This window comes from Brienomyrus brachyistius, chromosome 25 (genome assembly GCF_023856365.1).
Source record: "Brienomyrus brachyistius isolate T26 chromosome 25, BBRACH_0.4, whole genome shotgun sequence".
Taxonomy (NCBI): Eukaryota; Metazoa; Chordata; class Actinopteri; order Osteoglossiformes; family Mormyridae; genus Brienomyrus; species Brienomyrus brachyistius.
Window position 1 is genome coordinate 9,197,726 of NC_064557.1, and position 22,286 is coordinate 9,220,011.

General features: G+C 43.4%; 3 protein-coding genes and 1 long non-coding RNA gene across 4 annotated transcripts; 1 reads left to right on the forward strand and 3 right to left on the reverse strand.

Moving 5' to 3' along the window:
- Positions 1–832: 832 nt before the first annotated feature.
- si:dkey-22i16.7 (uncharacterized) lies at positions 833–2,648 on the reverse strand. The gene is made up of 5 exons (XM_048996279.1): positions 2,612–2,648; positions 2,446–2,526; positions 2,202–2,249; positions 1,571–1,618; positions 833–1,118 (listed from the first exon to the last, which is right to left on the reverse strand). Exons 2-5 carry the CDS (start codon positions 2,497–2,499, stop codon positions 921–923), a joined length of 348 nt encoding a protein of 115 aa, XP_048852236.1. The 5' UTR covers positions 2,500–2,526; positions 2,612–2,648; the 3' UTR covers positions 833–920.
- A 3,214-nt stretch (positions 2,649–5,862) lies between these two features.
- On the reverse strand, positions 5,863–7,136 carry LOC125720628 (uncharacterized). The gene is made up of 4 exons (XR_007385524.1): positions 7,091–7,136; positions 6,879–6,946; positions 6,706–6,768; positions 5,863–6,282 (listed from the first exon to the last, which is right to left on the reverse strand). It is a non-coding gene; the product is annotated as an uncharacterized LOC125720628 (long non-coding RNA).
- Positions 7,137–8,598: 1,462 nt separating this feature from the next.
- On the forward strand, positions 8,599–12,695 carry LOC125720479 (uncharacterized). Its single transcript, XM_048995947.1, has 17 exons — positions 8,599–8,652; positions 8,836–8,931; positions 9,297–9,491; positions 9,583–9,684; positions 9,788–9,886; positions 10,129–10,158; positions 10,266–10,286; positions 10,384–10,410; positions 10,632–10,658; positions 10,775–10,801; positions 10,989–11,018; positions 11,120–11,146; positions 11,288–11,323; positions 11,567–11,602; positions 12,037–12,054; positions 12,146–12,191; positions 12,464–12,695. Exons 2-16 carry the CDS (start codon positions 8,881–8,883, stop codon positions 12,173–12,175), a joined length of 756 nt encoding a protein of 251 aa, XP_048851904.1. The 5' UTR covers positions 8,599–8,652; positions 8,836–8,880; the 3' UTR covers positions 12,176–12,191; positions 12,464–12,695.
- Positions 12,696–13,054: 359 nt separating this feature from the next.
- LOC125720289 (AT-rich interactive domain-containing protein 1A-like) lies at positions 13,055–14,836 on the reverse strand. The gene is made up of 6 exons (XM_048995496.1): positions 14,713–14,836; positions 14,573–14,626; positions 14,083–14,208; positions 13,722–13,796; positions 13,328–13,389; positions 13,055–13,154 (listed from the first exon to the last, which is right to left on the reverse strand). Exons 1-5 carry the CDS (start codon positions 14,833–14,835, stop codon positions 13,357–13,359), a joined length of 411 nt encoding a protein of 136 aa, XP_048851453.1. The 5' UTR covers position 14,836; the 3' UTR covers positions 13,055–13,154; positions 13,328–13,356.
- Positions 14,837–22,286: the final 7,450 nt, after the last annotated feature.

The following is a 22,286-nucleotide window of genomic DNA, read 5'->3' on the forward strand; positions in this document are numbered from 1 at the left end:
TCTACATGGTATTTATCTATGAAACATCATTAGTATTAAATAGTGTATTAAGACGATACGAGAGTAACTGTTAAGCTTAAAAAATAAATTATAGCAAGACTTGAAGGTGGTGCCTGTATGTGTCTCCCGCTTTAGAGTATGGGATTGTCATTTATTTCATGATTTATTATTTAATTGATTGCTTTTGTGTGCATGTTTTTTCACGTATATATTAGCTTAATATAGATTTTTAAGGGTTTTATCTTTGGTTAGCTAGGTAGATACATTTAAATAGCAAATCATTTGGGGTCTGGAACGAATTAAATTCATTTACATCATTTCTTATGTGGAAATTCAACTTGGGCCTCGACTGGATCGCAACTCGACCTGCCTTCTGGAACAAATTAAGTTCATGTACCAAGGTGCCACTGTATTTGAGATTCAAAAGACTAGTTAGAAGATACCGTCCACTAAAATACTGCGGGTAATACTTTTTTTTACTCGCACGATGGCATTTAATTTATAGGGGGTTTGAATTTTACATGTCGGACTGTTGAACTTTATATATCAGGACACTGAATTTGATTTATGGAACTCTCACATTTTATATATCGAGGCTGGAAAATTTTGTGTATAGGGCCAGTGAGTTTTATATGTACAATTGCTGAATTTTATATATAGAGCCACAGAATTTGACATATTTATGTAAGGTTGCTCAGGCTGAAGGGCACAGATCTCTGCCGTAAAAATCTTCACGGCACAGTCTCCCGGCGGCAGGTGGCTGTGTTCACATGTGTTTATCGCTCCTCCCGGATTCTCGCACGTGGCACAAAAACAACACAAAGGCGAGGAGTAACTCAGTAACTCAGGGAGTTTTATTGATCTCTCATGTGACACTTTGGGTCGCCGTCTGTGTGGTCACCACGCCCATGTCCGATGTCTTATTTTCCTGCTGGAGCCGGAGTGGGGGCCGGGGAGGAAAACAGGCGAGCCAGGAGGAAGGGCAGCAGGATGTTCGAGGCGGAGTTGGACGAGGGCTGGGAGTAGGAGGGCGGTGGCATGTAGGGGTAGAATTGTGGATACCCGCCAAATGGACTGTATCCACCGAATCCACCGAATCCACCATATCCACCGTACCTCTGGAAGCAAGATGGAGGCAAGATCGTGTCACGTGACCAAAAAAGGCAGCCTCCCTTTGCAACTTAGAGAGTGCAGTTAGGCGCAATCTTCAAACAAATAGTAATTCAGGTCAAGAACCACCCTACTCTGTCATTTACAGATGCATCTCTGCAAAAAGTCTGAACCTCAATCTTTAAAGCCTTTTACACAAATGAGTAGTTTCAGAATAATCCAGAATAAGCATAATCTTCATGATTCTGAGCAGGATCTGCTGTGGGTCCCAAAGACTGGATTGGGAATCACTGCGCTACGGTGTTTCAGGTAAACTATAAAAGTTTTAAACTAAGTGCCACCCTCCTTCACCTCTAACCACCATGCTGAACCTCATGTTAGTTTCTCCTGTAGGGCATTAGTGGCAAACGCCAGAGAGCCGTGCCGGAAGATCTGAGAGAAGGATTGACAGGGGACTGACCTCCTTACTGGAGGAACGCTCGCTCCTCCTGTGGTTCTCCAGTGGAACCTGCCCAAGAAACAAGTCGTGCTCGTTACGTCAAGAGGCCATGGAGGATACATTTTAACACAAGGCTGGATTTCAGAACATGTAGCAAAATGTCTTTGTTCTATTCAGTAGCATTGTCGTATGACCACAGAAGCACTTCAGGAGGAACACAGACTCTGATACTCACGGGATCGCAAGCAGCCTCCCTTTACACCTTAGACAGTGCAGTTAGGCACGATCTTCAAGCAAATAGTCATTCAGGTCAAGTACCACCCTACTCTATCATTTACAAATGTATCTGTACAAAAAGTCTGAACCTGAGTCTTTAAAGCCTTTTACACAAATGAGTAGTTTCAGAATAATCCAGAATAAGCATAATCTTCAGGATTCTGAACAGGATCTGCTGTGGGTCCCAAAGACTGGATTGGGAATCACTGCGCTACGGTGTTTCAGGTAAACTATAAAAGTTTTAAACTAAGTGCCACCCTCCTCCACCTCTAACCACCATGCTGAACCTCATGTTAGTTTCTCCTGTAGGGCATTAGTGGCAAACGCCAGAGAGCCGTGCCGGAAGATCTGAGAGAAGGATTGACGGGAGACTGACCTTCCGACTGGAGAAACGCTCACTCTCTCTATGCTCCTTCTCAGGAACCTGCCGAGGAAACAAGTCGTGCTCGTTACTTCAAGAGGCCATGGAGGATGCATTTTAACACGAGGCTGGATTTCAGAACATGTAGCAAAATGTCTTTGTTCTATTCAGTAGCATTGTCGTATGACCACAGAAGCACTTCCTAAGGCCGTTGGCATCGTGCTAAGTGGTCAGGAGGAATACAGACTCTGATACTCACGGGAACCGCCAAGCTGAGGCCAATCAGCAACATCACAACAAGAGCGTACTTCATGATGAAGGAGTTCTTCCCGAAAGAGCCCTGTCCCATTTATCAGAAAAGCATCCACACGATTAGAATCCACCAATAACTCCACACAGAAGTTACATTGCTGTGATGCTCTTACCTTGGCAGGTGACTTGTAAGGTACCACTGATGATGCAGTTCGATGTCGAGTGCTGGTATAGAACTGCTATTTATAATGGAGTGATTGGGCCATTAATAGCCAATCAGCAATCATGTGGTTATTGCCAGTCACAAAATTTCACCACAAAGTCGGTGTTTGGTTCGATTGTGATGCTGTTTTTCATTGTTTTGTTTGCTTGACTGCGCAGAGTAAACAAAACATACTGTTGAGCAAGATGGGAGGCTTCCAGGGTCGGTGCTGCAACAGGCAGCAGGGATTTCAAAACCCATTTGCAACATGCACCTGTAACACTGGGGCGTGAAAGAAGTGTACAGGTAATGTGAAAAGAAGCTGGCTAATCTCCCCCAATCAGTCCCCATCCAGCTCCATCATGCAACAGAACAGAACAGAAAACAATAGAATAGAATAGAATAGAATAGAATAGAATAGAATAGAATATCTTTATTCTCAATTAACTGTATACTACAACTATAAGAACATAAGAACTACTTAAGAACTATACAAACTATATACTCTATCTACATTCCACCAAAGGTATAAAAGATAAATAAAACAAAATAAAAATAAATATCAATCCATCCTTTTTCCAAACCGCTTATCCTACTGGGTCGCGGGGGGTCCGGAGCCTATCCCGGAAGCAATGGGCACGAGGCAGGGAACAACCCAGGATGGGGGGCCAGCCCATCGCAGGGCACACTCACACACCATTCACACACACATGCATACCTATGGGCAATTTAGCAAGTCCAATTAGCCTCAGCATGTCTTTGGACTGTGGGGGGAAACCGGAGTACCTGGAGGAAATCCCACGACAACATGGGGAGAACATGCAAACTCCACACACATGTGACCCAGGCGGAGACTCGAACCCGGGTCCCAGAGGTGTGAGGCAACAGTGCTAACCACTGCACCACCATGCCGCCCCAAAAATAAATATGAAAATGAATATTATATACAATATAGATACAGTATCAAGCTGAATGGTGAATCAAAGTATAATAGTGCAAGCTTAAATGTTCTTCCAACTGCATTAAACAGTGCAGATTTGTTTTTAACTGGCAGCATTCATGAGGATTTAGCAGCTCAATAAGTGAGATTTTATCAAGGATCAGGATCAAAGTGTCATGCCCTGCCTGCCTGGCCCTCTCTTTCTTGCCCTAGTGTGGCTTTAACGACTAACGAGCCACTAACGAACCACTAACGAGCCACACCTGTTGCTCGTTTTGTCCTACCTCTTGTTTCAGCCCTCGTGTCTGCCTCTCCCAGTCATGTGCTCCCCAGTCCAGTCATTGATGTCGCTCCCTGTGTGCGCCCCCGAGTTTGTGCTGTGCTTCAGCCCTGCCCTGTGCTGTGCTTCAGCCCTGCCCTGTGCTGTGCTTCAGCCCTGCCCTGTGCTGTGCTTCTTCCTCTTTTGCCCCCTCGTGGTCCTTTGAGTTTGCCCTGCTTCTGCTTAGCTTTCCCAAATAAAGCCCCTTTTCTTCCCCGCTACGCTCATCCTTGCTTCCTTCCTTACCCAGGTGTGACACCATGAATTTGTCATATGCACAGTCACGCTTCCCTTCTGGTTATTGGTAAACACAAATCAATTGCAAAAAATTAAGGTGCTTCAAAGTGACAGTAAGTGCAAGTACACAGTAGTGTAAACATGATCCAAACATTATTAGTACTGCAAAGGAGTGGAGAAGTAAGAGAAAGAGTGAGATGACTGGCCACTCCAAAGCAGCTCCGTAAATTAGTGTCTATGTGTTCTGTGTGGGTGTCCTGTAGTGGCCTGGTGCCCTGGGGCGTGGCCTTGTGTCCTGGGGCGTGGCCTGGTGTCCTGGGGCGTGGCCTGGTGTCCTGCAGTGGCCTGGTGTCCTGGGGCGTGGCCTGGTGCCCTGGGGTGTGGCCTGGTGTCCTGCAGTGGCCTGGTGTCCTGCAGTGGCCTGGTGCCCTGGGGCGTGGCCTGGTGTCCTGCAGTGGCCTGGTGTCCTGGGGCGTGGCCTGGTGCCCTGGGGTGTGGCCTGGTGTCCTGCAGTGGCCTGGTGTCCTGCAGTGGCCTGGTGCCCTGGGGCGTGGCCTTGTGCACTGGGGCATGGCCTGGTGACCTGCAGTGGCCTGGTGTCCTGGGGCGTGGCCTGGTGTCCTGCAGTGGCCTGGTGTCCTGGGGCGTGGCCTGGTGCCCTGGGGTGTGGCCTGGTGTCCTGCAGTGGCCTGGTGTCCTGCAGTGGCCTGGTGCCCTGGGGCGTGGCCTTGTGCACTGGGGCATGGCCTGGTGACCTGCAGTGGCCTGGTGTCCTGCAGTGGCCTGGTGCCCTGGGGCGTGGCCTTGTGCACTGGGGCATGGCCTGGTGACCTGCAGTGGCCTGGTGTCCTGCAGTGGCCTGGTGCCCTGGGGCGTGGCCTTGTGCACTGGGGCATGGCCTGGTGACCTGCAGTGGCCTGGTGTCCTGCAGTGGCCTGGTGCCCTGGGGCGTGGCCTTGTGCACTGGGGCATGGCCTGGTCACCTGCAGTGGCCTGGTGTCCTGGGGCCTGACCTGGTGTCCCAGGTGTACCCTCACTTCTGCCCTGTATTTTCTAAGATTGCCTCAAGGCTCATCGAAATGCCAGGTGAATACTTACGATACACAATGGATGCATGTCCTAAAAATGGATAGTCGATGGAGTGGGGAAGAATACATCTTCATCAGCCCCCCCAGCAGTTATTTCATTGTTCTTCACCATAATAGATACATATAATAAATTCAGCAATGCACTATCAAATGCATTAGCATGATTAACAATAATAATAATCATCAGTAATACCATACAGGTCACCTGCCAAGGTAAGAGCATCGCACCAATGTAACTTCTGTGTTGAGTTATGGCCGGATTCTAATCATGTGGATGCTTTTCTGATAAATGGGACAGGGCTCTTTCAGGAAGAACTCCTTCATCATGAAGCACAGTACTGTGGTGATGTTGCTATTTAAATTGCCCACAGTATGTCACTGCGTGCCTGTCTTGTGCCCGTTGCAGGCGTCCCCTTCGAGGGCATCGCCAGTGTCGCAGCCTCAGACTCCTGGATCAGGCCCCAGGCCCTCTGCCAGTCCACCAGGATATTCATATTATTATCATCGCGAAATCCTTTTCACCGTCTTCAGACGAATGTGGATGCCACACACGCAAGCATCCATGTCTACCGCCGAGCGGAATTCCCCACATGCACGTTTAAATGAAAAGGCAAGACAACACATTTCAACATGAACTGTTTATTTTTCTGGCTGCGTGACAAACATTCGTGAGAAGAGAGCTGACTGAGGAGAGCTCAGAATATCGTACGAACATAGGAGAAGGAGGTGGAGACATGAAGGGCAGACGAGGCAGGTCCGCTGGGTCAGGAGACACATTTAGTCAGAAAGGTCTTCTTCTCAGGCTCTTCTTTTCATTTTCAATGATTGTGTATAATTGACTAAGTAGTCTTTTTGGTTGTAGTTGGGGTAGTTGAAGGTCTAGTGGTTGGGGTAGTTGAGGGTGTAGAGGTAGATCGTGTGGTAGATGGTGGGGCATGTGTAGTGGCTGGCGGAGGTAAGACTGAGGAGAAGGCAGCCAGAAGGAGCTGGAGGAGCTGCTCTGACGTCAGGTGGGAAAAGGGACCCCTTCTTGGAGGAAAAGGGAACCTTCCAGGCATCTGAAGAGAAGACAGAAAGGGTTTCATAGAAGCGGCCAAATAAAAGGGGACGATTCTTTAAGAAGGTCGGAAGATCACAGTAGCCATTTTGTGTTACTCCGGGCAAGAGCATGACCTAAATGAAACGTGTGTTTGGTCATCTTCAGACAGAGGTGGAAAGTTCAGGTCCAGAAAGTTAAAATCCAGACCAAGATTTTGTTTCAACCAACCAGTTGAGTATAAAGAGTCACAGTCACAGAGGACTCAGCTGGTTGTCTGAAACAAAACCAAGTCCGAATTCTTACTTTCTGGACCTGAATTTTCAGCCTCTATCTTCAGAACTCTCGGTCGTGAGATATTTCTGGAGCTGTCACTGGAAAGCTTGGATACGTGTGTAAATCCGGAAAGAAAAAAGCAAAGCATGTCCCAAAACGGTGCACCCACCTCATCAGAATCGGAGTCAGAGTTGTGCCTTGGTCGGGCCAAATTGTGATGCAGATCTTCAGGCTGAGTGGGCACACACATCACAAGTCAATCACGCATGTCAACTGGCCTTGCTTAGCAACCAAACTGTCTAATGAGGCACATGTACCACGGTCCCTTGCCAAGATACTTACAGGAAATGCAACGGAGACCCCAATGAGGAGCACGAGAAAAGCAAAACTCTTCATGATTCACCTGTTGGCTAGAGAAAGCATCCAAACATAAAAACGACATACAACTCATCCGAATTTAACTTTTCAGTGCTGCATCAGTACTGCATCAGTTATTATAGGCTACATACACTGCATACATTCATCTATGCAAATGTTAGCTGTTCGGCTATTACCTCTCTTCAGAAGCACGATATGAAACGAAGCTTGATTAATGTCGCTCTGAAGACACACAAACGTCAGACCTCTATATATATAGGCACTAGAGAAAAGGGTGATTATGATGTCACAATGGTAACCCTTATTAATTGCATTATGCTTAATCCCTCTTACAAATATTTAATATTGTGAAATGCTGAATTGCAGTGTGTGGGAGAGGCTGAGGGATAATTTGGGAGGATTAATAACCACCTTCTTTCCTTATCTCAGTCAGTTTTGAGGAAATCTGTGATATTTCCTAAAATCGACCATTGCCGATCGCCGTGAGCTTATTCTGTTATCACTCACGCAAGCGAACCTCACAGATCAACCACGGCTGTCATATGCATGTATTTTAATGGGCATCAATATGACGTTGAGGATTTGTATCATTACGTGTGAATAATCCATGAAATCCCTGAAAGATAAGTGAGCATTTCTGGAGGACACTCTTGCCTAACTATGATCCCAGCAGTCTGTGAAATACGTTGTGTGTTTATTCAGATCACGCACGGTGTTTTCTGCATGTTACAATTCTTTCCCAACTGAGGTCTTGGCTACTTCTGTTGATGTTTTTATCGTCAATCTTTAATCGCTTAAGGCGTGGTATTGCAGAGGAGATTAGATGGCGGAAGGAGCTGAAATACCGCGTTACTTAACAGGAAGAGTTGCCCCGTGAGAAAAGACAGATAATCACACCCAGATATACCACCTGAATTAATGCAAAGCTAAAAGTTTTGACATAAGTATTTCAAACTTCTTGTTACTATTTATTTAATACATTTATACCAAATGAGTGTATTTAGTCGGCTGAGAATTGAATATCAGTGGAGGATACAAAAAAAAATCATATTTACGTAAAATTTTATACCTCAAACAATAATAATTTTGTGTTGAACGGCAATTAAATTTCTTTGTATGTTTAAGTTAATTTTGCTTAATTTCACTTAACATTGCTCTGAGTGTTAGAACACTTAGGCTGCGAACAGAAGGTTACTGGCTCAAATTTCATGGTCAGCAGAGTGATGTCATCACTGACCCCTGGGCAAGACCCCCCCCCCCCCACCCCCCAAGTTACCCCAGGGACTGGCTGACTCTGCATTATAAATTTATATCACTTTGGATAAAAGCATTTCGTAAATAAATGGAATCCTTCCTTGTGGCATTGGGCGCTTGTGGGTTCGCACCAATGGTCTGGCACCCCCCTCTTTAGTACCCCCTGCTCCCTGGGATGGCCTCCCGGCTCTCCATCACCTCGCCCCCACACCGAATAAGCAGTTGTGCAAGACAGGTGGATTTATTGTGACGTCCCAAAAAAAAAATCCAGATTCCCACCTATTTGAAATCCATTCGGCCCTCGGCATCCTGCCCTCACAGGCTGACTAATCGCTCATGTGTCCACGCAGGGCGGTTGCACGGCTCACGCCCAGCTGATAATTGACGCCTGACGAAACTGCACAGGTGTTACTCAACACCTCCGGTCTCTTTTAAAAAGAGACGCACCTCAGAAGGCTGCATAGCTCTGGGTAGAACACACCAGGTAAGGGTCCCGGCCGTAGGTGTGCGTCTCCCATGTTAGCATAGCTGGTTAGCAGTCTGTGGGATATTTGTCTGTACGCTATATGGTAGGCGCCTTATTTTCTAGGTAGATGTCACCTTATAAACATATGGTTTCTGGATATTCATTGTGACTTTGTACATCTGTCTGGCCGTTCCTCCATAGAGACCCTCAGACCCTCACGTTCTCCTTCCAGAGAGATACAGCATCATGAACCACTTGCTGCTGTTGGCTTTGTTCTTCTCAGCTGTTGCTGCAAGGGTGAGTATCTGGGTGTCCTGATGCTTTCTATTCCATGTCGTCAAACTGTATCTGTTAAGCAGGTGCTCAGATGGATAATCTTATCGAAATGAGCCCAGAAGAATTAACTTTGATGAGGACTGAGAAATTCTGCTCCATCTGGATCGTCAGCTTTCAAACTTTGGGTCCTAAGATCTTGACTGTCCTGCAGCCAAATGGCCACAACTTATGACCTTATTGGTAGAAGCCACTTGGATGGTCTTGGGAGAAGTTTTTTGACCATAGATCTGAATTATTCCAGTAAAAATGCTCAGCTCTCAATATCAATGTAATGTAAATGTAAGGCAAGTTAATAATTTAATGACAGTCAAATCTTCTGTTTTCAGCTTCCAGTAAAGGAAGAGCGAGGTGGGCCACCACAAAATTCAGGTTGGCCCCAATTTGATAATGAGCAAAAGGGAGGATCAATGGGCACAGGTAGACCAATGGGAGGATCAATGGATTCAGACAGACCAATGGGAGGATCAGTGCATCCAGTTAGACCAATGGGGACAGGGGAAAGGAAACCCCATCTGCCAGGGGTAAGGTTTCAATGAATAATGTTTATTACTTTATGTCAGCTATTAGCTCATTGAAATAATACAATTGAACGTCATTTCTTCTGATGTTCAGAAAGAGAAAAGGCCACGCAGGTCTCAGGAGTACCTCAGACTGTGGCCTTGGCTTGGAGACATGGGCAGGGAGGGAGAAGATCTTCAGGAATATTGGGAACAGGTGACCTTGAAATCCCCAACCTCCTGTGTATGATTGCACATACACATAGCTCAGAATGGCATTGCTCTGTAGTCTTAATCTTCTGTGCTCTTCACCACTATAGGAAAGGAACGGCAGGCAGCCACCCATGCAGCCTTCTGAACAAAGGGGCCGCCCAAACGAGCTACCAGGGGGCCCAATGCCAGGTCGTCCCAACCCTGTTGTAAGTAGAAGGCTTCATCACTGAAGTTTCACATTAGAGGTCCTATTATCAGAGGGGAAAGAACCTGATTTTAGGACATTAGCCAAAGGTCCTGACATAATTCATTTGTTCAAAATTCAGTCATTGTACGCTGGATTTTCCACTGGTGCTGATATTCATTCATGGATACCACCCCGTGAGAGGAACTGCTAATTGCCAAACATATAATGTATTTAAAAACTGTTATCATTATTGTGTTCTAGAATCATAAGAAATTCATCCCCATCTTCAAGGTAACAGCATAGTTACATTTGCTCACCTTTCAAATGGATACTGCACCTGAGCGTATTCACATAATATATGTTTGTTTGTTTGTTTGTTTGTTTGTTTGTGTTTGCAGGCAAATAACGTGACCCTCCAGGTAAAAAACTCAGAACTCTATTTAATTATGAGAAATGCAATTGTCCTTATGTTATTCAATGCTGTTTAATGCATATCCAACTGCTTCCCCTGTGCAGAATGCCAGCCTGTACCATTTCAAAGAGGTAAAATCACTTTATTCTGAGTTTATTTTTACTTGAATGATTATTGTTAACATTTACCTTGTAATGTATCAGCATATGTAATCATTTAATACAACATGTTGTATGATTATGAAATATGGGAATTCCCCTTTTATCATTTAATTTGCAAATCAGATATGTTATCTATTCTGTTTTTCTTCTTTAATATTTGTTGTTGATTGCATGCCGTTTCACTGTTACAGGGTGAAAACGTCTTTCTCCTGCCCAAGGTACAGAACACATTGCCATGGTCTTTCCGGAATAATCACTCGACATGTGCTTCCTGATTGATTATCTGCTGTTTCATTTGCGCCCACTAAATATGTGCATATTCTTTCATTTTCAGGATCACGCAGAAGGTCCTCACCCAAAGGTATCTCCTCCGCCTTCATTTCCTGTCAAATTAATATATTAGTCATGTGACTCTCATTGCCTTTTGTTTCTATGACAACATAAAAAACACCTTGATGGTGGACTAAGTCATTGAGCTGATGAATAAGTCAATGCCCAGTATCGTATTCAAACATTATTAGAGATAATTAACCTCTGGGTGTTTCCAGGGATGGGCAAATGCACCACTGGAGATGGGGGTATGGATAATATTTTATTCTTTGGTCTAAATAATACATAAATGATTTTTTTTATTAAAAATCAGTTGATATATTTTTAAGTGTCCCATCCTCTTTTTCAGTATGGATATGGATATTATGGGCTTCAGGTAGGTCGCCCACTCTCAAACAACACCTTGAGAAATTCTCTGCATTTATTGCGCTGCATTATGAAGCAGCTGTTCAAATGTGCATGACAACAAACAGTGAAATGCAGCCTCTAATTCTGCGTTTCATCTCCTTACTTTCAGCCATACCTGAAGGTTTACTTTAACTCCGCATCTCCGGTAATTTGATGTGATTTTTTAAAAACTTTCTTTAAATTATACACCATTCGTTTCAGTTGCAGTATCTGTTCTGGTACCATTTGCAGTATCATAACATTTAAACAAAGTAACTGTCTCTCAGTCTTATCCCACAAAAGCATTATACAATTTTGAGATAGATGCTTTAGTGACTTGGTGTGAATATTAGCAGCCTCCACATGTATGCATATACACCTCTCATGTTTGTTTGTTTGTTTGTTTCAGCAAACAGTTTCATTCGAATATGGGATTGTAAGCCCTGTGAGTAAAACAGCCCTTGTTTCCAAATTTTGTTAAATTATACATACGGAAAATACACAAAAAATGAGAGTGCACTGTTTCTACCAGGATACACAATTAATTGCAATTAATTGCAATTAATTGGCCACACCAGCATTGCACATGTTCTGCACAGACACTTCGCACCTCAGCATAAGTGGTTTGTTGATACCCTACAGGTAGACAAAATAATTTACGAGTGTATCAGATACGTGCGTTAACACATAAGATAAGCAAAATGCAGCTTCTTGACCCCCAAGTGGAAATGTCAAACTCTGCTAATGTGTACATCCATCGGACTTTAAGAGCAGTAATAGAATTTTAGGCTACTTTTGGCATAGTAACCAGGTTCTGTTCGACCTAATTTGAACTAGTAGCAGTCCTCTAATCATGCTCTCCTTTGTCTTTCCCTAAAGTTGCCGGCATTCTTAAAGGTAAGTTAATAACAAGTCCAAGCGATGATGAAAATGTTGGACCATGATTTTATTTTTCTCTCGAAACTCAAACATACCACCGATGTTTTAGGACGACCTTGACTTTTATGCTGACGGCTAAGATGTTGGAAAGACAGGTAAAGTGTCACTCATTGTTGATCATCACCACACACGCCTGAAGCTCATTTTTATTTGATACTGAAATTCGGCCAATGGGTGAGAAGCACGTTAAAAGCCACCCAATAACTAACAGAGTCGTTTTTTAAACTGAATGTCAGGCTCACATCCTGTTTGACCAACCACCAACCGTGTACCAAATGCGAGACGCTCAAACATTATAAAGCTGCCTTCAAGATTCGTTCATTGTTTTTAAACGCTTGTTTGTTCTTATGTTTGTGTCCTTATACAGAATCATCGCCTGAAGGAAATCTAACGAATAAAAACCTGAAGACAATGAATACCTAATTGAAAATGCTTAATGGCTTGAGTAGTCAGATACGTATAGTCAGATGTATGCTAACAGTTTTGGCTGGGATTGAGAGAGTTTGGTGTTGGGGAATAATAGCTAGTCCTGTTTAACGCATGTGTATCTCAAAAGCTCATTTAATTGTAGGCATTAAAACTTTCTGCAAAGCACATAATAGTGTCTAATGGTCTTGTTATTTTTTGTGTGTGAGCATTCTGGGACAGACGTGCTGACAACATGTTTTTAACAAAAAACAGACTTTATTGAGGAAAGAACAACATTAAATGAGATCCGGGATCCTTTAAGATGCTGCTATTTTGATTAATTGCCATAGGAATGTAAGAAACTATCCAAACCCATCATTTTCTTTACAGGTAAATGCTTTTTGTTCTGCTATTATAAGACGTATTTTTATTAAAGCTAAGTGATTTCAAGACAACAGCAGAAAGAGCACAATGGCTTAAATTTATAATTTGATTTGGTACTAGTAACGTGGGTAACATACAGACAGGTATGAGCCATGCATAGTTTTAACACCTTTTAAACAGTCGGTAGTGAAAAACACAAAATCAGATCAATGTAAAGTTTAGGGTAAGACAGCCCAAGGTTGTCGGCTTATGGTGGGAACATCTTTCTGGAAAAGATCATATCAAATAATTACAAAGGCCTGCGCAGGAGGTGTAACGATATCTCATTTGTAAATGCCATCACGTTGTGTGAGAAGTGGTTGAAAACTGTCACGACAAACAAGTGCTACATGAAACATAAGACGAAAGGACGTTGGTCCATAATTTAAGAAACATTCACCTCCCAAGAGTTCCTGCCATTATTTCATCCTATGGTTCAAACACAAAGGAGGGGTTTGGGACCTGAGTGTAGAAAGACATCGAGAGAAAAGGCACATGAATGGGTGAAACGGGAAAAACTGGGAACATGATCTGTGGCCTGTACTACGAAGCGGGGTTACTGGCTTATCGGGGTAATTTGTCGGATATAAGGTAGTCTGGGCAAATTGTAAGTGAACGAATATGAAGTCCATTTAAACTGTGGTACCTTAAATCCGACAAGTTACCCTGATAAGCTAGTAACCCCGTTTCGTAGTACAGGCCACTGGAGTTATATCCTGCATAGATAAATAAACAGGCCCCTAGAGTATTATGATAACGTTACATGTCATGGTGACATCGCTTAGGTACCTTACCTCTGTGCCTACAGAATCTCCACGTCTGCTAGGACTCATTTCTGACCCCGTTCCAAAATTTCTGTTAGTATTTCCCTACAGAGGGAACATCAACCGTTACTGAAGCTGTTATTATAAAAAAAAATTAACTGCTAATGGCATTTCACTGGTGTCAATCTGTGCTGATCATATAAAATCATAAAGAAAGGAAAAAGATGTGATCTATTTGTGTATCATGTTATGAAATGTTGAAGTGAAACATCTTTACACTTTATGCTTAGAATCTACAGGTTAATAATGCCAGCCTAAAATTAGCTAGGGACAGCCTGAAAGCCGAACGGCATCACTGGGAACAGAAGCAACCCACGTGGTGAGCTCGTACCTGCAGGAGGTTTGGTATTGGAGTTGTCTGCTCCAGGTTCTGCCTGCCGTTGGGCTGGGATGGTTGTTGCTGGACCAATGAAGGATTCCACTGTGGGTATCCATACGGAAAGTAGTAGGGGAAGCCCTGGAGAAGGGATTAATCATGGAGGTTTGTATTTAATAAACATGCTATGGTAAATGTTACACATCCATGTTTCTTGGCAAAAACTAAATATATGTTGTAAAAAATTGATACTCAGGTCTCAAAGCTCTTGTCAGACCTATATTTTGATATGGATGATAGGGAGGTGTCACTACCGATACTGTGGGAGTACAGTGTGTACTTAGTGAAGGCGTGGGGTTCAGGAGCTAATTTTGTCCATACCAATGGTGAAACCAAACATATACTCTTGGTCAGCAGACACCTAAGATCATTTCCTCAGCAAATAATAAGTCTCCCTCGGATAATAGCTAATTTGTCTTGTGGTTAATCATGTGACCAGCAGTACCTGTCCTCCAGGCCGTTGAGGAAATGGAAAGGAAGGGTAATACTGGGGGACCACCTGGAGGAGACGGAGGAAGTTAGAGAGGAGACGATAAGTAGACAAAGTGGTATGTGTTTAGGGTTATAGAGTCAGCCTCAGCGCACCTGGTTAAAGCCCTGCTGTGGTTGCTGGGCGACTGTAGCATCGAGTGGAAGGCCGGGTTGCTCCTGTTGGGGGGGGGGCAGGAATCCCGGGGGCACTTGGTTGGCCTGAGCAGGAAGCAGCATCGGAGGGGCCTGGGGCAGGAAGGGTCCTGCCAACTGAGGGTTTAAGGGTACCAGCTGGGGAGGGAAGCCCAGTTCGGGCGGCTGGAGTCCGAAGGAGGGCAGGAACGGTGTCATCTGTGAGGAGAGAAAGCAGGAACAGAGAAATAAGCAGAGCTCCCCTGATACACAGGCTCCTCATTTCATCTCTATAATCAATGTAGGAAGGTGACGTGCCTGTGCTTGGCCAAAGCCGATGCCGGAGACAGTCAGACCATTCAGTCGTACAATCTGTGGGACAAAGGAGAAGAAAGCATGTTTAGGTAAATGTAAGGCAAAGGAGAATCAAGTGTTTACATTTAAGTGTGATGGAATTTGCAAAAATCAATCAAGTACTGCACTGGGAAAAGAGGAGAAGTACTATACCTCATTACTGTTACTCGCTAGAATTCCAAATTGTGGTCGCAGTATCTGAAAAGACACGGAAAGTATTAAGTATATATTTATGTTTCGTGCCAGTAAAGGTAAATATACGTTTAGCTACAAAGAATTCTGTAAAAAAAAAAATAATAATAAAACAGTACTTACAGGAATCGCCAGGCACTGACTCAGCAGGCAAGAAATGATTGTCACGATTTTCAGCTTCATGATTTCCCTTTAAGGGGAATGAGAGATTATTTATGATATAGAATAAGAAAGATTCTCTTCATAAACAGGAGAAATTGCCACCTTTTCACCACTTGAAGTGAAATTCCTTGCCCTCTAGGTGACTCCTAACAACCCGCTGAACATCCTCCGCTTTTTAAACTTGAACTTTTTCCCTTGTAGCCAATCAGCTCACAGACCTAGCTGCTGTGACACATGGGTGACATCACCGAGCTGGTCTGGAGGCCCAGACAGCTCACCACCGGCACGGGTTGGCTGTCCTGTGGCCAATTACAGCCTGCCTCTCCACCAGACGGTACCTGTAACTTCTACTTAGGTGGGCTGAACCTGGCTTTTTCGTTTTCATGTGTATAAGATCAGGTGTGATTCAGTTTTCCAGTTTTGCCATTTTAAGTAGCCAGTAACGTACCAGAGTGCTTCATTCTTTCTACATTTACTCTTCTACTCCTACAGATCAGACCATCCATCCAAACTCCATAGCTGCTTATATCTAGTACAAGGTCATGGAGAATCTGAAGCCAATCCCAGTAAACATGGAACACATATCAATTTATTAAAGCAAATGCACTGTTATCTTAAAATATATTCCGGCCTTTTTGTATAGTGATATTTGACGTTTTGTATAGCTCGATTTTCATGTTCACATCTTGTATATACTGGAGTATTAGACAGAATGGTGAGCGTTGATTTCTTGAGCTGGGTTTGGATTTTCACATGATGCTTGATATGAGCTGTGATTAAGGTTAACTAGCGATTAGCTAGAGGTCTGGAAGGTGGCACCCTGGAAAGATATACTGCAGTCGCAGCAGATATTTCCCACACTCATCCTGCTGCGAGAGGTCTGCGCATGACCATAGGGACCAATTAAGGTGGTGCAGTCATTCCGTAATCCACGATCGCGGTGTTACATCAATGGCTGGGAGCGAACGCGCTCCGAGTTTTTCAGACATGAGTTTTTAGGGATTACCACGGCCTGCTGGAAACTGTGTCGCTAGGACGCCACCGCAAGACAGGGGGCGCACTACCTGAGAAGATTCACTGTAACCTGGACATTACAAGATTAAGACATATGCTATCCTATTTTAAAGTGATTTGCTGTACAAAAGTTATCCATATTCCAAAGCACAGGTGATGTTTTGTTTTAACAGATATATCATTTTGCGAAATTGAATTTTAGACTGAACTTAGCTAAATGTATATGATATGCATTCCAAACCTCTGTGCCAGTACTGAGGCTTAGAGAGTCATGCTGAAACAGTCTTTTTCAGTGTATTATATATTATACTGTAAATAAACCCTGTTCCTCAGAATTTGTATAATAATTAGAATAATATTACGCATCGTCTCTGTGGTTTTCAGCACATTACAGCACTGAAAAAAGATGTAACGTGATCTAGACGTTCCTCTGTGTTTGCACTCTACTCTATGTGTCTGGCACATCTGCATGAATCAAGTGCACTTTATTCAAATTCAAAATAACTTTATTCGTCCCCGAGGGACAATTAAAGGCACACAGATCAGTTGAACAAGGACGCAATGACGTAAAGTGTAACAGTATTTATGACATGCTACCCAAGATGCACCTCTGTACGAATCGCGCAAGGTACATAGCATCAGTGTATGTACAACCCAACAGTACGAGAATCTGGAGAACCTGAAAAATGTTTTTATTTCTATTATGGGAAATTTTTCTGTAAATGGACTTGACATCAAATAGGACCGTCGGGTTTAGCACTGTGACACAGAATCCCGATTGAAGGATTTTGTCTGCATTTTGTCTGCCAAGGTTTATCACTAGGGGGGAGTGTAGCTCAAATTTCATGCAGCGTTTCAAAGCAAGAGCACTCCAGCTGAGAAAATCAAAACACAACATCAGACGTCCAAAAGTTCAAAACCGTACATGGAGCCACTACTGAATATGCCGTCAGTGTTTCTGTAAGGTGCAAGCACATTCTGTATTTGTGTACCACTAGATATCGTGATAATATGTGAGTGAAAATATCTCACCACACCGATAAGTGCTTATCCTTGCGTGAGAGGGTCAACAGCTTACAATTTAAAAAATTGTTTTAATCTACCATGCAACAATTCATTGATCTTTGGATGTCAGAAATAATTTTTGCTTTAGATAGGATAGTACTTTATTGATCCCACAGTGGGGAAATTTGCGTGTTAACGCAGCTCCAGACAGCTAGTAAGAAAGAGTTTACAAGAGTAAAAGAATATAAAAATACAAGAATAAGAATACAAATAAGAAATAATATGAAAAGATAGAGCACTAGTCCAATACTAGTAATAATGCCTATGTGCACCCATACACCATATGAAATATGGGTAGTGGGTTGTGGAAAGTGCAAGTAGTAATAAATATCAACTCTATGACTACTATATCTACAATTAACTACTGAGGTAATGCTGGGTATTGGCATGTACATATATACACCCGTTCTATGCAACTACATCCATACATACATACATACATACATCCATACATTATATACAGATATGCCTCTACATATACGTAACTGTAGATACATAACCATAAACATACACATATATATGCACAAGCCCATACCTCTACAAGGTGCGTTATGTATGAGGTGGTAGGTAATGGTGACTCATGACATCCTTGTGTTATAGAATCTAACTGCTGTTGGGATGAATGATCTGCGAAAGCGCTCCTTCCTGCCGCGAGGGTGTATCAGTCTCTGACTGAAGGAGCTGCTCAGCTCACTCACAGTCTCATGCAGGGGGTGATGAGGGTTGTTCATGATGGATGTCAGCTTCGCTAACATCCTCCTCTCACCCACCACCTCCACAGTCTCCAGAGGGCATCCCAGCACAGAGCTTGACCTCCGCACCAGTTTGTCAATTTTGCTTCTGTCCCTTTCCGTGCATCCGCTCCCCCAGCAGACCACTGCATAGAAGAGGGCGGATGCCACCACAGAATCATAGAATCATAGATTCATAGATCAACACCTCTACTCTACAGAAAGCGATTATCTCATAATGCTTGTGATCTTTACTGTATGTGTGGATCCTTATAGTTAGAGAAAGCCCATTAAACTATGACACATGGTATTATGCCCTTAAAAAAATCACTAACACTACTGTAGAAATGAATGTGAATATGAAAGTTCAAACAAGGAGACCTAATGAATGCAAGCGTATCCAATCACATCGGTCCAGGTTTTATGTAAAGAGTAAGTCTAACCCACTTCTGTTGTTACAGCTATACAGTCCTCCCACCTCCTCCCCTCCACCACCTTCGGCTCCCCGTCCCGGTCCAGGGTCGGCTCCTTTGCCTCCTACCTGGTCGCCCAGCCAGATATGTCAGCTTCAGAGTCGATGGAACCAACGACCAAGAGACAGGCTTCGGCAAATCACTGTTCACATACTCATTGTTTCATCAAATAAACACTCATGTTGAAACTATCTATTGAGGTCTCTTTGGTTGAACTGTAAGTGATTTATGTACTCTGATACTACTAGAGCTGTAAGTGATTAATATACTCTGACATTACTATAGAGCTAAGTGATTACTCTAATCTGTCATTCATATAGAGCTGTAAGTGATTATTACACTCTGACAATACTGTAGAACTGCAAGTGATTTATATACTCTGATACTACTAGAGCTGTGAGTGATTACTCTGACATTACTATGGAGCTGTAAGTGATTACTGTACTCTGACATTACTGCAGAATTGTAATTGGTTTAGCAATAGCACCAGAAGAGAGGAGACACAAGCATTTCACTGCAAGGTATTGTGGGATATTTGATCGTTTATTTGATGTCATCAAAGACTTTCACTGCATAAAATAATGCCTAAGCAGAAGCTTTATAGACAGTTATTATGTCTTTATTCAAACACAGTGAGCCATTTTGTGTACTATTACAATTCCCATGTTCCTTCTGTTCCGTCGGTTCACCGTGTTGAAGGGCCCTTCCTAAGGAGGAGAGAGCGGACATTGTCAAGCTTCCGACACTCACTGAAAGCTGAGCATTTAGCATGTAAATCTCCATGGCTGTTTGTTAATATCCGTCACCATCTAGTAAGCCGACATGCACCTGATATTTAAGCGTTGCTTAAGAGGGCCTCATCCTCAGTTGGCGTCGGCATTATCTGAGTCGGAACCTAAAGGGATAAAAATGACCTTATGTCAACTGTGTACATTCATTTTAGAGCACAGGCCTACAGTTTAGAATACTGCTTTTCCGAAAGCATTATTTCCCAGGAGCACAGAAGCTAACAAAGACTAGTGCCGCCGAAGGACATTAAGGGACAGGAAGTCATTAAACAGCCCGAGAGCCATTTGTAGTGTACCTCATTGCTCGTAGACAAACTCGCGCCATAAGTCATCCTGGGAGCGAAGCGCTGTGGAAGTGGAACAGGGAATTCTGGGCATCAATTTCTGCTCACAGTTACCATTTAGCATGTTAGCATTTAACAGTAAGTGGTTACCATTTGGCATGTTAGCATTTATCAGTAAGTGGTTACCATTTGGCATGTTAGCATTTATCAGTAAGTGGTTACCATTTAGCTTTAGCTCCAAGTGGTGGGGTCCCTCTGCTATCAGACCACGGGTAGCTAGATATTTATTCTTTGATAATACTTATTCTACACATTCATTGTCAATAAAGCATTATTTTAGTAATTAAACAGAGCAGTTGAAATGGCTCTTCTTTCACGGTGAGGGTAGAACCGCCCCTGTTTTGCACATCACTTCCTGAGTCCAGCTCACCTTATATATCCGAGTACGTGGAGCTGGGGTCATGGCCTGGTGTCCCATCTGAACCCCATCCCAGCCTGGACCTCCCTGTGCAAGGAGATTTCAGCTATAACTTAGCATTTACCAGTAAGTGGTTACCATTTAGCATTAGCTCCAAGTGGTGGGGTCCCTCTGCTATCAGACCACAGGTAGCTAGATATTTATTCTTTAATAATATTTATTCTACACATTCATTGTCAATAAAGCATTATTATAATAATTAAACAGAGCAGTTGAAATGGCTCTTCTTTCACAGTGAAGGTAGAACCACCCCTGTTTTGCACATCACTTCCTGATTCCAGCTTACCTTATACATCTGAGTACGTGGAGCTGGGGTCATGGCCTGGTGTCCCATCTGAACCCCATCCCAGCCTGGACCTCCCTGTGCATGGAGATTTCAGCTATAACTTAGCATTTACCAGTAAGTGGTTACCATTTAGCATTAGCTCCAAGTGGTGGGGTCCCTCTGCTATCAGACCACAGGTAGCTAGATATTTATTCTTTAATAATATTTATTCTACACATTCATTGCCAATAAAGCATTATTATAATAATTAAACAGAGCAGTTGAAATGGCTCTTCTTTCACGGTGAAGGTAGAACCACCCCTGTTTTGCACATCACTTCCTGAGTCCAGCTTACCTTATACATCTGAGTACGTGGAGCTGGGGTCATGGCCTGGTGTCCCATCCAAACCCCATCCCAGCCTGGACCTCCCTGTGCATGGAGATTTCAGCTATAACTTCAACATCGAATGGGCAGTTCCTCTCATGCACTGCCCTGAGAATTATTTAATCCCCTCACTTAAAAAACTCAGTTTCAGTTTAATTCCAGTTATCATTTAGCCAAATATAACTGTGTAGAAAGTGTGTATCACATGTAGAGAGTGATATTCCATTCAGCAATCCTGCATAATTGCTTAAATAGAACGAGGTTAGATTACATGTGTTACACCTGTAAGATTACAGAGTAATCTTATTGAATTAACAAGAAAAAACGCAGTTAAACAAAGACTGTTATGGTGATGATTACAAAGAGGTTTGTGATCTTAATGAGATTTGAGTAGAACCCTCAAAAGAAAGAGGACATGTCACTGAATTACCGTAGCATGCTGCTGGGCTGGGTTGGCTTCTATTGGTTGCGGTGCACTGGGATAGTTCGGTGATCTCTGGAAGGACAAAATTGTACCTGATATAGTAGGTGCAGTGACTGATTGTTGATTGGATACAGGCTGTGCATAGCGACACGTAGATTTACTCCATTGGCTGGAGATACCATCTGTCCCGGCAGTGGCTGTTGCAAACTGGGATTCGGGCTGAAGGGAACCATATAAGGCATCTGTTGTTGTGGGAGTCCATTGGGAGCATAAGGAATGCCGTAGGGTTGGGATGGGATCATGGGGGGCAGTGGAACACCCGGAAGCATCTACAAAGAGGCAGGATCTCAAGCAATCAGCCAATCATCCATTACAGAAGCACTCACATGACCTAACTTTGTGACATTTTAACTGCAAACATGAAGGATTATATATGAACTGCAGAGCCATTTCTATGACAATTTGTAGCTCCTATTGCTCAACAAGTAACATATTGTGATTATGCAGCAACACAAAGGTTGTTGGTTCAAGTCTGAGGAAGCACACATGAATTGTTTCACTTTCCTTTACTAGAATTATTTTTGGACAAAAGCATCATTATCGAGCGTCTCATTAAGGCCCGTGGCTGGAATACTCACCTGAGGGTACTGGGGCTGGAGGTATCCCCCTCCCATGTTGATCAGGGGGGGTTGAGCCCCCCCCGCCATATATCCTGGGTTCAGAACCCCTGGCACCATTCCTGTGAGCAGTCTGAGTTTCTGAGCAAGAAGATTCATTTGGTTTACATCAATACAGATTCCCTCATTTCAGCCTCATTGTACATCACTGGCATACATGATCACACCGTTCCTATTATAGATGATGAGGAAGTATGGACCTACCTTCCCAAAACTGACCTAGAAGTGAAAGAGAGTAACAGTAAGTTTCCCGATCCAAGCAAA

Excerpts from the sequence above, each read along its gene's own strand:
- si:dkey-22i16.7 (XM_048996279.1), bottom strand. The coding sequence starts at position 2,499 with ATGAAGTACGCTCTTGTTGTGATGTTGCTGATTGGCCTCAGCTTGGCG. Across the intron at positions 2,250-2,445 it reads GCCTCAGCTTGGCGGTTCCC|GTTCCTGAGAAGGAGCATAG; the intron begins GTGAGTATCAGA and ends TTTCCTCGGCAG. Across the intron at positions 1,619-2,201 it reads AGCGTTTCTCCAGTCGGAAG|GTTCCACTGGAGAACCACAG; the intron begins GTCAGTCTCCCG and ends TTTCTTGGGCAG.
- LOC125720479 (XM_048995947.1), top strand. The coding sequence starts at position 8,881 with ATGAACCACTTGCTGCTGTTGGCTTTGTTCTTCTCAGCTGTTGCTGCA. Across the intron at positions 10,411-10,631 it reads GCCTGTACCATTTCAAAGAG|GGTGAAAACGTCTTTCTCCT; the intron begins GTAAAATCACTT and ends TCACTGTTACAG. Across the intron at positions 10,802-10,988 it reads CAGAAGGTCCTCACCCAAAG|GGATGGGCAAATGCACCACT; the intron begins GTATCTCCTCCG and ends GGGTGTTTCCAG.
- LOC125720289 (XM_048995496.1), bottom strand. The coding sequence starts at position 14,835 with ATGCTGCTTCCTGCTCAGGCCAACCAAGTGCCCCCGGGATTCCTGCCC. Across the intron at positions 14,209-14,572 it reads CTCAACGGCCTGGAGGACAG|GGCTTCCCCTACTACTTTCC; the intron begins GTACTGCTGGTC and ends TCCCTTCTCCAG. Across the intron at positions 13,390-13,721 it reads GAGATTCTGTAGGCACAGAG|GTCCCAAACCCCTCCTTTGT; the intron begins GTAAGGTACCTA and ends TTCTACACTCAG.